We start from the raw sequence: 13,088 nt of genomic DNA, 5'->3' as shown, positions 1-13,088 counted from the left end.
AATCCGCTTGCTGGCAAAGACAAAAAACATTTTTAGAGATGTTTAATCAATTTGTTTGAGCTAGAAAGTCAGTATTTAATACTGTAGTAGAAACAATCAATCAATCAGAATTTCTTTTGTTTATAAAGATAACTTGAAAGTTATCCCATATTTGTTTCAACTTCATAACTCAATTTCATTGTGTTTGTTTTGGAAATACAAACAGTAAGCAGGAACAGAGTTAAAAGAATGATGGAATTTCATCACAAATGCAAGTTTATCTTATTTGGTTGGATAGCAATCAAATCCAATTAGCTACAGCTATTTACAATTATGTCTGCATCATGTTTCCAAACATAATTATCACCAAGACCATTTGGGGAGTACAATATGCTAACCCTCAATGGATTTTCCGAACAAATTATTGAATAAAGTTCAAGAAATAGAAGATCTTAAGAGTGATTTTGAATACTGCAGTATTTAAAGTACCAAGATTTTAAGAAATTTAATAGAACTAAGTAGTTCAACTTCGATAAATTTAAATGTTTTAGCCCAACCTAACAATTTGGATGTAAACATGATTACACAATAGTTGATAACAGTATGGAGCTGGAGGAACACAGCAGGCCAGGCAGCATCAGAGGAGCCGGAAAGTTGATGTTTTGGGTCGGGACCCTTCTTCAGGAGCGTCATTTTCTGAAGGAGGGTCCTGACCCGAAACATCAACTTTCCTGCTCCTCTGATGCTGCCTGGTCTGCTGTGTTCCTCCAGCTCCACACTGTGTTATCTCTGACTCCAGCATCAGCAGTCCTTACTATCTCTATACAACAATTGATGCTTATTCAGAGAAAAAAAATGCAGATCACTAAGAATTATTCACCGAAATAAAAATCTGAGAAGCAAAAATAGTGATGAGTACTCTGATTGCATGAGCAAGCAATGAGAAATACTTATATTATGATCTTAGCTGATGATAATAATGGACATTTCAAATCCCAGAATGAAACTTTGTTTCATTGATGGTATAGCAGGTAGAGTTCGTTTGCAACTTTACCCATGGTGGTTAATTGCTAAACATATATAAATGGGACTGCAAATGTTCTTTAACAAAAAAAACATAAGTTTATTGCATAGAAGAAAACAAACAAAGCTATTAAGCAAACAGTTTAGAAAGATCTTAACAAACAAGAAAATAAGCTTTCAATCTTTTTCCAGCAAACTCCCTCACATATCTTGGAAAAATATCACTCCCTTCTCAAGTTTTTTTTAAAAAACTCTTAACAGACTCTTTTCAGTTCTCTTTCTTGGACAGTTGAGAGTTTTAGGACTTAGAACAGTACAGGCCCTTCGGCCCACGATGTTGTGCCGAACTTTTACCCTAATCCTAAGGTCTATCTAACTTCCACCCCTACCTTATACTATCATCCATATGCCTATCTAATAGCCGCTTAAATGCCCCTAATGGGGGCGACTCCACTACCCTCTCAGGCAATGTATTCCATGCCCCTACCACTCTCTGAGTAAAGAGCCTACCTCTGACGTCTCCTCTATATCTACCTCCACTCACTTTAAAACTATGCCACCTCGTAATAGCTATCTCCACCCTAGGAAAAAGTCTCTGGCTGTCCACTCTATCTCTCCCTCTAATCATTTTGTATACCTCTATCAAGTCACCTCTCATCCTTTGTCGTTCTAAAGAGAAAAGCCCTAACTCTGTCAACCTTTCCTTCTAAGACCTACCCTCCATTCCAGGCAACATCCTGGTAAATCTCCTCTGCACCTTTTCCAACGCTTCCACACCTTTCCTGTAATGAGGTGACGAGAACTGGACACAATACTCCAGATGTGGCCGAACCAGGCTTTTGTATAGCTGGAGCATAACTTCACGGCTCTTGAACTCAATCCCTTTATAATGAAAGCTAACACACCATACGCCTTCTTGACAACTCTATCCACCTGGGTGGCAGCTTTCAGTGAACTGTGGACACGAACCCCAAGATTCCTCTGCTCCTCCACACTACCAAGAATCTTTCTGTTAACCCTGTATTCTGCTTTCAAGTTTGTCCTTCCAAAATGAATCACCTCACACTGCCACTTCTCAGCCCAGCTCTGCATCCTATCAATGTCCCTTTGTAACCTAGAACTGCCCTCCGCACCATCCACAACTCGACCCATCTTCGTATCGTCCGCAAACTTACTAATCCACCCTTCCACTCCTACATCCAAATCATTTACAAAAATCACAAACAGAAGGGGACCCAGAACAGAACCTTGTGGTACACCATTCGTAACTGAGCACCATGTTGAATATTTTCCATCCACTACCACCCTTTGTGTAAGGTTCAGCCAATTCTGAATCCAATCTGCCACATTTCCCCCTATCCCATGTCTCCTTACTTTCTGCCCAAGTCTGCTGGCATGGACTTCTTTCTTTCCTGATTGCCTAAACTTCTTTTCAGTTCTGACAACTTGAGAAGTTCTGTTCAACTCTCACTGTTTGGAGCCTCCTCAAACTCATAGCCCTGCTCGGGTGACTGCTCTCCTGAACTGAAAAGTTAATTCTTTTGCTCTTAAGTCAACAGTACACCTAGTGGCCTCTGATCGGTTTCTAACTGTTGTGAACAGTATAAATATTTCATCCATTAACAGGACAAGTATTCTGCTGGGCAGCTGACCAGATCACATGCCATAATGGAAATTACGTATTTAGGACATTGTTCCAAATGACTTTCTGACCTTAAAAAGGGTATTAACTTCAAAGAACTGAAACCATATCTCTGCCCCAATTTTACCATTTTAAATTCCCAAATGGTAACATATTATAAACCTTTTATCACAGTTATAAATAAAATTTATAGAGAATATAGATTTATATTTATTTGATTTGCCGTCACCACTGTGAATCACAGCAACTGTACAATTAGTTTGTTTCAAAACACGCGCATCAAGTAAACAACTCAAGCTCATATTTCAAATAGTTCTATAATTCTCCAAACATTTATGGACAGTACTCATCACGATATGCGCAACATGAATACCATTCACTGTGGTTACATAACAATGAAACAAATATAAACTTGCTTTCATTGTTATTAATACTGTATTTGCAACACTTCCATATTTGGAAGTGCTGGAAGTGTTTCCATATCCCACAAATTACACATCAACACTCAAACAAATTTTGTATAATTATCAAACTCAAAGCAAAAAGTACCCTTTTATGTTCATGAACAAGTCTTCTGCAACTTTATGAACGTGGAATACTTCATCCCTGAAGAGAGCAAGACAGGAACTGCTCTGCAGGGCAATCTTCCACAGGCTCAGAGCTGCAGCATCTGAATTCAGGTTTCCGTGGCATAGGATAAAACCAACTAATAAAAAGGTAAAATGTGTGTTAATATCACATTTGCATCCTACCATTAACAGAATATCAAAATGTTTCTCATAACAATAGCTTATGTTTATAAAATGTCTCTAATGTAACAAAACATGCCCAAATATTTCATTGGAAATTTATATAGTGTGAAGGTTGATACCGATTTATGCAAAGGATCAAATGGACAGATTGTCTTTCATCAAGCTTTTGGTTGAGACTTTAAGCAGTGTCTTGAAGCATGAGAGTTCACTAGGAAATTCAAAGGCTTAAGAGCTAGGCAGTTGAATGTACAACTAGTAGTAATGGATCAATTTAAATGCTGTACAGGTCAGAATTAAATGAGTAAAGAATCTTGGAGGGTTGAGAGAAGACTAAATAGAAAACAGGGGGTGAGGCAATGGACAGACTTCAAATCAATGTGAATTTTAAAATTGAGGGGTAACATGACCTCTATATTTTCAACTAGGTGCCAATGTCAAAGCAGCAAACACAGTGCTGATGTGTGGAACAGCAACTGTTGCAATTAACTCTATGAATAAAGTCTCAAATGTTCTCAAGTTTAGGGATGGTAAAAGGTGAGAGGGCATCCAGGTGGTGTTGGAATGCTGGTGACAAAGAACTACTTTACAGTGCAGTGCAAACCAACTTTACCTGCTTTACCATCAAATGAAACATTTTTTTAAAAAATTATTAAAACGGAACAATAATTATTCCCGGCAATGAAAAGGAACGTCCTTCCTAAAAGCAGAGACAGGAAATTGATAAGTATTCGAGACATCACCAATGGGCATATAAATAGAAAGGTAATGCTTTTATACAAAAGTAAAAGGTGGAACCGGGTCAGTTAGATTCCAAAAAGGAAATTCAGAGGCCAGAGGTATAGGGCACAACTGAGGTACTAAATGAATACTTTGTACTGGTCTTTACCGTGGAAGAAAATGGTACCAAGGGCACATCAAGAAAGGAAATAACTTTAAACTCTTCTAATGCCTCAATTAACCAGGTGGTGGTATTGGACAGGATGTCTCTATTTAAAAGATTGATATGGCACCAGGACTGGATCAGACACATCTAAAAAGATAAGGAGAGAAGACAAAGTGGAAATTGTAGAGGCACTGGTCATCATTTTTCCACTTTCCTTGGACTCAGATTCGGTGTCAGACGCCTGGAGAACTGCAAACTTGACGTCATTGTCCAAATAAAAGAAAAAGCTAAGCTCAGCATTGACAGGCTAATCAATTTAGCTTTAGTAAGACCATAAGAAACATGAACAGGACTGGGTGTGGGAAGGCGATGGCCTAGCGATATCATCAATGGACTGTTTATCCAGAAACCTAGCTAATATTCAAGGGACCCGGGTTTAAATCCTGCCATGGCAGATAGTGGAATTTGAATTCGATAAAAAAAGTGTCTGACAATGACCATGAACCCAATGTTGATAGGTGGAAAACCTATCTGGTTCACTAATATTGTTTAGAGAGAGGGAAACTGCCATCGTCACCGATCTGGCCTACATGTAATGTTGGCTCTTAACTGTCAGGAACAGGCAATAAATGCCAGCCTAGCCTGTAATGTCCTCATCCCGTGAATGAATTTAAAAAGGTATTTGACTCCTTGAGCCTGCTCATGGCTGATCCAACATTTCTCGTGTCCACTTTCCTGCCCTTTCCCTGTAACCCTTGATACCCCGATTGACCAAGAATCTATCTCAGCCTTAAATATACACAAGGACTCTGTTCCCCACAGCTCTCCGTGGTTTAGGAGTTCCAAAGGCCCTCAATTCCAAAAGAAGAAATTCCTCATATCTTAAATTGACACCCTTTAATTCTGAAGCTACGCCCTCTGTTCAGAGACCCTGTCAAGCCCATTAAGAATCCGATATGAGATCATCTCTAATTCTTTTAGACTCCGGTGAGGGAAGTCCCAACCTATCTTGCCTTTGCTCATAAGACAATGCCTCCATACCAACAATGAAATGAGATCTTTCCTTAAATAAGGAGAGCATAACTGTTCACAGCAGCTTGTAAAGATGCAGTAAGACCTCCCTACTCTTATGCTCCAACACCCTTGAAATAAGGGCCAACATTCCATTAGCCTTCCTGATTACCTACTGCACCTGTGTGCTAGCTTTCTGTGTTTCGTGCACAAGTGCCCCCAGTCCCTTTGTGTTGCAGGTTTTTGCAGTTTATAACCATTTAAATAATTTTCTGTTCTTTTGCTCTCCCAAAGTGAACAGCTTCACATTTTCCCATATTATACTCTATTTACTAACTTTTTGCCGACTAAACCCATCAATACCAAAAGCTGACGTTTCGGGCCTAGACCCTTCTTCTTTCCTGCACCTCTGATGCTGCTTGGCCTGCTGTGTTCATCCAGCTCTATACCTTGTTGTCTCAGATTCTCCAGCATCTGCAGTTCCTACTATCTCCGAAACAATATCTCTCTGTAAACTGTTTGTATCCTTCTCATAGCCTGGTAGTGGGGAAACTGCTAGAAAAACCAATAATTCAGGGCAAAACTAATACTAAACCTGCATTTGTCCTTGTGACAACAGAAAGTCAGCTTAGATTTCTTCAGACAAAACTCGAGCGCGACTAACTTGGAGTTTACTTGAGGAAGTATCAGAGGATTGATGTGATGTATATGGACTTCCAAAAGACATTTGATAACAGCGTCACGTACCAGACTTGTAAACAAAGTTAAACTCAAGGAATAAAATGGATGCTAACAAAATGGCTAAAAAATGGCTGAGAGTGATAGGAAACAGAGTAGTAGTGAATGAATATTTTGCAGGCTGGAGAAAGGTTTACAGTTTTCCAGGGCTCCGTGTTGGGACCATTGTTTTCCTGATTTAAAAAAAAAAAAAAAAATCAGGATTCCTGTCCCAGTACCAGAGGTGGTGACACGGTGTTATACAGTCAGGAAAGTGTTGCCCTGAGAGTCCTAAACATTGATTCTAGACAAAATAAAATCCCATGACATCAGATCAAACATGTGTAGGCAGTGTTGTGGTGGTAATATCACTGGACAAGTAATCCAGAACCCCATGCTAATGTTTTAGGGGCATGGGTTTAAATTCCAAGAAGGTAGATGGTGAAATCATTTAGAGTTGGAATGCATAGATTCTGTGTGGATAGAGTTGGAAAAATAAGACTCTGATGAGAATTATATACAGGCCCCCTTGCAGTAGACAGGATTTGAAAGGATTAAAAAAAAAAATCAGGAGATAGAAAAGGCACGTGAGAAAAACACTATCACTATAATCACAGGGGACTTCGTTACGCAGGTGGACTGGAAAAATCAGGTTGGTAGCAGATCAAGAAATTTGTCTACAAGAAGTAGCTTGTGGTATAGACCACTAGGGAACAGGTAATTCGAATTTGGTGATGTGTAATGAGGTAGACTTGATTAGGGAGCTTAAGGTAAAGGAACCCGTATAGGGTAGTGACCATAATATGATAGAATTCACCCTGCAGTTTGAGAGGGAGAAGCTGGAATAAGACGTAACTGTGTTAAAACCGAGTAAAGGTAACTACAAAGACATGAGAGGGGAGCAGGCTACAGTTGTTTGGAAGGGGAGTATAGCAGGGAAGACAGTGGGACAACAATGGCAGGAGTTTCTGGGGGTAATTTGACCATCAAACCATCTCTTGATTTCACATGGAGAGCATGAATCGAATTGGTTGAAATCTGACATCTGTGATGCTGGGACTCTGGGAGGAGGCCACAGTCACTTGGCATTGTTGGCTAAAGATGTATGAAAAAGTTTTCCAGGGCTCCGTGTTGGGACCATTGTTTTCCTGATTTAAAAAAAAATCAGGATTCCTGTCCCAGTACCAGAGGTGGCGACAGGGTGTTATATAGTCAGGAAAGTGTTGCCCTGAGAGTCCTAAACATTGATTCTAGACAAAATAAAATCCCATGACATCAGATCAAACATGTGTAGGCAGTGTTGTGGTGGTAATATCACTGGACAAGTAATCCAGAACCCCATGCTAATTCATTCCCAAATATAAAACACACACACCGACTGGAGGATGAGGCAACCATGGTTGACAAGGGGAAATCAGGGACAGCACAAAAACAAAAGAAAAAGCACATAATGTGAAGATTAATGGGAGGCCAGAGGATTTGGAAACCTTTAAAAACCACAGGATAATTTTAAAATATAAGCAATAATGGGAGAGAAGATGAAATACAAGAATAAGCTAGCTAGTAATATAAATTAAAGATTGCAAGAGATTTTTTTTAAGTTTTAAAAGGTAAGAGAGAGGCAAGAGTAGATACCAGACCACCAGAAATTGATGACTAGACGCAGTAATGGGGAGCAAAGAAATGCCGGAGGAACTAAATAGGTACACTGTCCAGTGTAGCACAATCACTGCATGGTATGAAATACATTTGAATAGATCTAGCAACTCAAAACCCATCATCCATGAGGCACTATTGACCATCAGTGGCAGAGTTATATTCAACAATTTGTAACCTCATAGTCCAATGTCTCCCTTAAATAGCCATTAACATTTCACTGCAGCAAAGTTGATGGTGCAAAGTGCAAGAGGCCATGCCAGGATACACTTAAAAAAAGCTAACACACAAAAGTACTTGCATGCCAAGTCGCACAAGCATCAGCAGGGCTACGCAATCCCAAAACCAACAAATCAAATCTAAGTGCTGCAGTCCTGTCATATCTAGTTGTAGACGATGAGGACAACTAAACAATTAAACTCAATGGAGAAGACTCCAAAAATCCTCAATGACTGGGGGAGCACAGAACATTAGTGCAAAAGGCAAGGCTGAAAGATTTTCATACATCTTTAGCCAATGATGCCAAGTGACTGTGGCCTCCTCCAGAGTCCCAGCATCACAGATGTCAGATTTCAACCAATTCGATTCATGCTCTCCATGTGAAATCAAGAGATGGTTTGAACTACTGGATAATGCAATGATATGAACAATAACAATACAGGTATTTCTGCTATAACGTGTGTTTCATTAACGCAAATTGGCTGTAACGCAACTGATGAATAGTGGACACTATTTGGATAATGCAAACTTTCTACTGTACAGTGTAGTGACTTTCTATAGCAATTTCCAGATAATGTGGGTTTTCTATGGCGCAAGGTCGCACAAGAACACAACTATCATGTTATAGGTGAATTACCTGTATTCTGACAATAGCCCTGAAGACTTGTGCTCCAGAATTAGCTGTGCCCTTAGCTACTACACTGGCATCTATCCAACAATGTGGAAAATTGCTCAATATGTCTTGTACCTGACAAAACTGACATTGACTGCCCTATCAGTTCATCTTTGTTCATCAGCAATCTCAAGGAAACAGTCGTTGACAGTGTTATTCAGTGGGAGTCGCAAAGCAACAAATGTTTATCACTCTCAGTTTGGATTGTGCCAGTGACCTCATTACAGCTGTGTTCCAAACATGGACAAAAGAGCTGAATTCCAGATAAAGAACGGGTGACTTCCCTTGAAATCATGCTTAATACCTCCAGGACATCTCTGCAGGAGTTCCTCAGGTAACGCCTAAGGCCGAACCAGCTTCAACTACTTCATAAATGATATTCCCTCCTCCATAAAGTCAGAGGTGAGAGTGTTAGTTGATGACTATACAATGTTCTGCACCATTCACAACTCCTCAGATACTGAAGCAATCAGTGTCCACATGCAAAATCTGAACAACATCCAGGCTTGAGCTGACAAGTAATGGCAGCTAATGTGCCATACAAGCGCCAGACAATGACCATCTGCAAAGAATCTAATCATTGTCCTTGACATATAATGGCGTTCATATTGCTGAATTACCCTCCTGCCAACACAAGGAATCCACAGTGAGTAACTCACTTCCTGTCTCCCCAGTGCCTGTCCACGATCTACAAGGTACAAGTCAGGAACATAATGGAATGTTCCCACTTACCTGATTGAGTGGAACTCCAATAACATCCAAGTGCTTGATATCATTCTGGTCAAAGTAATCCATTTCACTGGCATCCTATTCACCACCACCAATATTTGCTCCCTTCAGCACTGACATGGCAGTAATATGTATTATCTACAAACTGCATTAACTCACCAAGGCTCCAAATGTTGTCTAAACTCATGACCATTAGCAGCTGGAAGGGTAAGGACAGCAGATGCCTGGGAACACCCGCACCTGTGAGTTCCTCCCCAAGACACACTTTATCCTGAAATTATATCATTCATCCACAGTTGCTGCGGGTGAAATCCCAAAACTCCCATACTAACAGTGTGGGTATCCCTACACCCATATGGAGTTCAGGATATCAGCTGATCACCACTTCTTAAGGGCAATTTGGAATGGAGTATAAATGCTAGGCTGGCTAGTGACACTCACATCCCATGAGCAAACCAAAAAGAAAAGTGATTTAAACGTTTTTGTCGTGCATAATGTTTTTTTAAGAATCCCTACAGTGCGGAAATAGGCCCTTCGGCCCAACAAGTCTACACCGCCCCTCAAATCATCCCTCATAACCCACCTAAACTACACATCCCTGAACACTACAGGCAATTTAGCATGGCCAATCCACCTAACTGTGGGAGGAATCCGGAGCACCCGGAGGAAACCCATGCAGACACGGGGAGAATGCGCAAGCTCCACACTGACAGTCGCCCGAGGGTGGAATTGAACCCGGGTCCCTGGCGCTGCGAGGCAGCGGTGCTAACCACTGAGTCACCGTGCCACCCCAAGTAATTTCAAGCTTTGGTAATGATGTACAACTTGGAACCATTGCCAATAGTGTTGAACTTCAAAAGGACATAAACAAGTTGGTGAAATGGGCAGACAGATGGAAATTGAAGTTGAATGCAGGTGAAGTGATTCATTTTGGGAGGTGAACATGGAGAGACAATATAAAATAAGGTAAACAATTCTAAGGAGGTGCAGACCTGGGTGTGTGCGTGCATTAGTCATTGGTGGTGGCAAAACAGGATGAAATTGTAATTAATAATACATACGCTATCCTAGATTGTATTAATAGGGGCATAGAGTACATAACATAGAACATAACAGCGCAGTACAGGCCCTTTGGCCCTCGATGTTGCGCCGACCTGTGAAACCAATCTGAAGCCCATCTAACCTAAACTATTCCATTATCATCCATATGTTTATCCAATGACCATTTAAATGCCCTTAAAGTGGGCGAGTCTACTATTTTTGCAGGCAGGGCATTCCACGCCCTTACTACTCTCTGAGTAAAGAACCTACCTCTGACATCTGTCCTATATCTATCACCCCTCAATTTAAAGCTACGTCCCCTCGTGCTAGCCATCACCATCCGAGGAAAAAGGCTCCCACTGTCCACCCTATCTAATCCTCTGAGGATCCTCTAAGTGAGGAGTTTCGTTAATTGCCTGAGATACAAGTTCAGCCTCAGCTAGAGTATTGCATCTAGTTCTGGGCATCATAATTGCAATGTGAAAATACAGAAAAGATTCATGACAATGGTTCCAAGGATAAGGAATTTCAGTTGTGAAAACATATTGAAGTTAAAATTATCTTCTTCCAAGAAAAGCAGCCCTACAGGAGATTTAACAGGTATTCAAAATTGCGTGGGGTCTGGACAGAGCAAAGGAGAAACCATTCTTAGACTTGAAAGAATCAAGAGTCAGAAGGCACAGATTTAAATTCATTGGAAAAAGAAAGTCAAGAGTGACAAAAGAAAAACCTTTTGTTCACATAGCGAGTGGTTTCGGCCTGGAATGGGTAGTTGAGACTATATCCATTGGACGGGGATCCTAGGGCAAGGTACATTGTCTAAGAGTTAAAGATAAAACTTTCAGCAGTGAAGTTAGGAACTCTCTCCATCCAAATATTAGCCCAAGTTTGGAATGCTCTCCACAAAAGTTAATTGCTGTAAGGTTAACCGTTAATTTTAGATCTCAAATTGATTAATTTTTATTTGCCAAGTGTATTTAAAAAAGGACAAAGCATTTGACCAAAAATCAGTCAGTCACTCTCTCAGTGGCAGAACAGTTTTGATAGACTAAACAGGCTACATTCCTATGCACATTTATTAGGCTACCACGAGAAACCTATGTTGTACTTATGAAAAGTCAAATCGGTTTTTAATACTTACAAACTATCCATTTCTCCATAGTGTCCAAAGAAAGATATTCACATGGCATCTAAAACAATGAAGCAAAAAACTGGCTTATAAATGGTTTAAACTACTAAAACAATAGCTACTGGATGTGTATAATTTACTTACAGTGTCAGATTGTGCAGGATTAAGCATGGTGCTTGGAGCACTTATTAGGCTTAACAACTGAGCATTTCTCCATTGTTCTGCTGAAAGGTTCCGTCGAGGATAAACCATTTGGAGTGAAATTAGTGCATCTGACAAAGACTTAGAAGGGGAAAGATACACAACAATAAGATTACTTTCGCTTAAGACATTAAATAAAAATGCAATAGTTATGAACACAGAGCAATATATTTGAGAGACATAATAAAATATTCTATGGTGATTCACAGGTGTGCTACAGAAACATTCACACTCAATGCAGTATGTCACAAAAGCCTTTCAGCCACATCCACTATTCAATGAAGATCATGGTTAATGGCAATTCTGATTCTGTGCATTCCTTCATTCTTTGCATTCACATTGGTATACACAATAAAAAAAGCCACATTTTTAAAAAAGTTGAACAAAAAACTACTTTGTTTGACGTGCTCTTTTCTCAATGCATACTTTGATTCAATTCTTTTTAATTTTGTGTTTGCTAGCTTTTTATCACTTTTTAAAAATGTATCTTGGGTATCAGGCAACGCACTCTATTTTTAAGCAGTGATCTCTCATTCTAGCTTCTTCCAGAAGAGGAAACATCCTTTTCACATCCTCCCTGTTAAATCCACTCAGCATCTTGCATGGTTCAAATCAAGTCCCCTCTTATTCTAAACTCCAGCAGATATAGCCTGTTCAACCTCTCCTCAAAAGGCACACGCCTGTTCCAGGTATTCGTCGAGTAAACCTCCAAACTGCTTGTAACAAATTCACATCCCTCCTTAGAAAAGGAGACCAGTATTACATACAGTACTCCAGATGTGCCATCACAATATCCTACTTGTGTATTCAATTCCCTTCGCAATAAACAAAAACATTCTAGTCTTTATTCTTCCATTTTACTTGCTGTACATGCATGTCAACCTTTTCAAATTCATGCATGGGAACACCCAGATCCTTCTGCGTTTCAGAGCGCTGCAATTTCTTAACATTTAGATAGCACCAGAGAGGGCCTTTTTGTTTTATTTTAAATAGACAGTTTCACATTCTCACATAATATATTCCATTTGGCAGATCCTTGCTCATGCAGGTAACATTTCAACTTTTCCACATTTCTATCCCTTTTGTACCCGCGTGTCCTCTTCACAATCTATTTTTCTACCTTTGCGTCATCAGCAAATTTAGCAACCATACTTTCTGCCCTTTAATCCAAAAGCCTTATATCAATTGGAAACATGTAAGGCTCCAGCACTGCTCACTATGGTACACCACTTTCACATATTGTCAACTAAAAATTGACCAGTTTATGCCTATTGTTTCCTGTTAGCAAGCCAATATTCACCCCATGCAAAATGATATACCCTCTACCCTGAGCTTTTGTCTTCAAAAACAACATTTGATGCAGCACTCTCTCCTCTGGAAATCAAGCTACAGAACATCCACTCGTCCCCTTTATCCACAATATGTGACTTCTC

The 13,088-nt window shown here is 39.9% G+C and overlaps 1 protein-coding gene across 2 annotated transcripts in view; it reads right to left on the bottom strand.

Moving 5' to 3' along the window:
* Positions 1 to 13,088, bottom strand: part of nckap1 (NCK-associated protein 1) — a 185,594-nt gene that overhangs the window by 96,157 nt on the left and 76,349 nt on the right. For both annotated transcript variants that reach the window (XM_048599365.1, XM_020528083.2), the window contains exons 7-9: positions 11,599 to 11,736; positions 11,467 to 11,515; positions 3,194 to 3,350 (exon numbers count right to left, since the gene is read on the bottom strand). In XM_048599365.1, the coding sequence (XP_048455322.1) occupies positions 3,194 to 3,350; positions 11,467 to 11,515; positions 11,599 to 11,736 (344 nt within the window). The remainder of the gene's footprint in view (positions 1 to 3,193; positions 3,351 to 11,466; positions 11,516 to 11,598; positions 11,737 to 13,088) is intronic.

Source organism: Rhincodon typus, chromosome 7 (genome assembly GCF_021869965.1).
Source record: "Rhincodon typus isolate 14 chromosome 7, sRhiTyp1.1, whole genome shotgun sequence".
Lineage (NCBI taxonomy): Eukaryota > Metazoa > Chordata > Chondrichthyes > Orectolobiformes > Rhincodontidae > Rhincodon > Rhincodon typus.
Note: the sequence above shows the minus strand (reverse complement) of the source record. Positions and strands in the feature narration are given on the sequence as shown.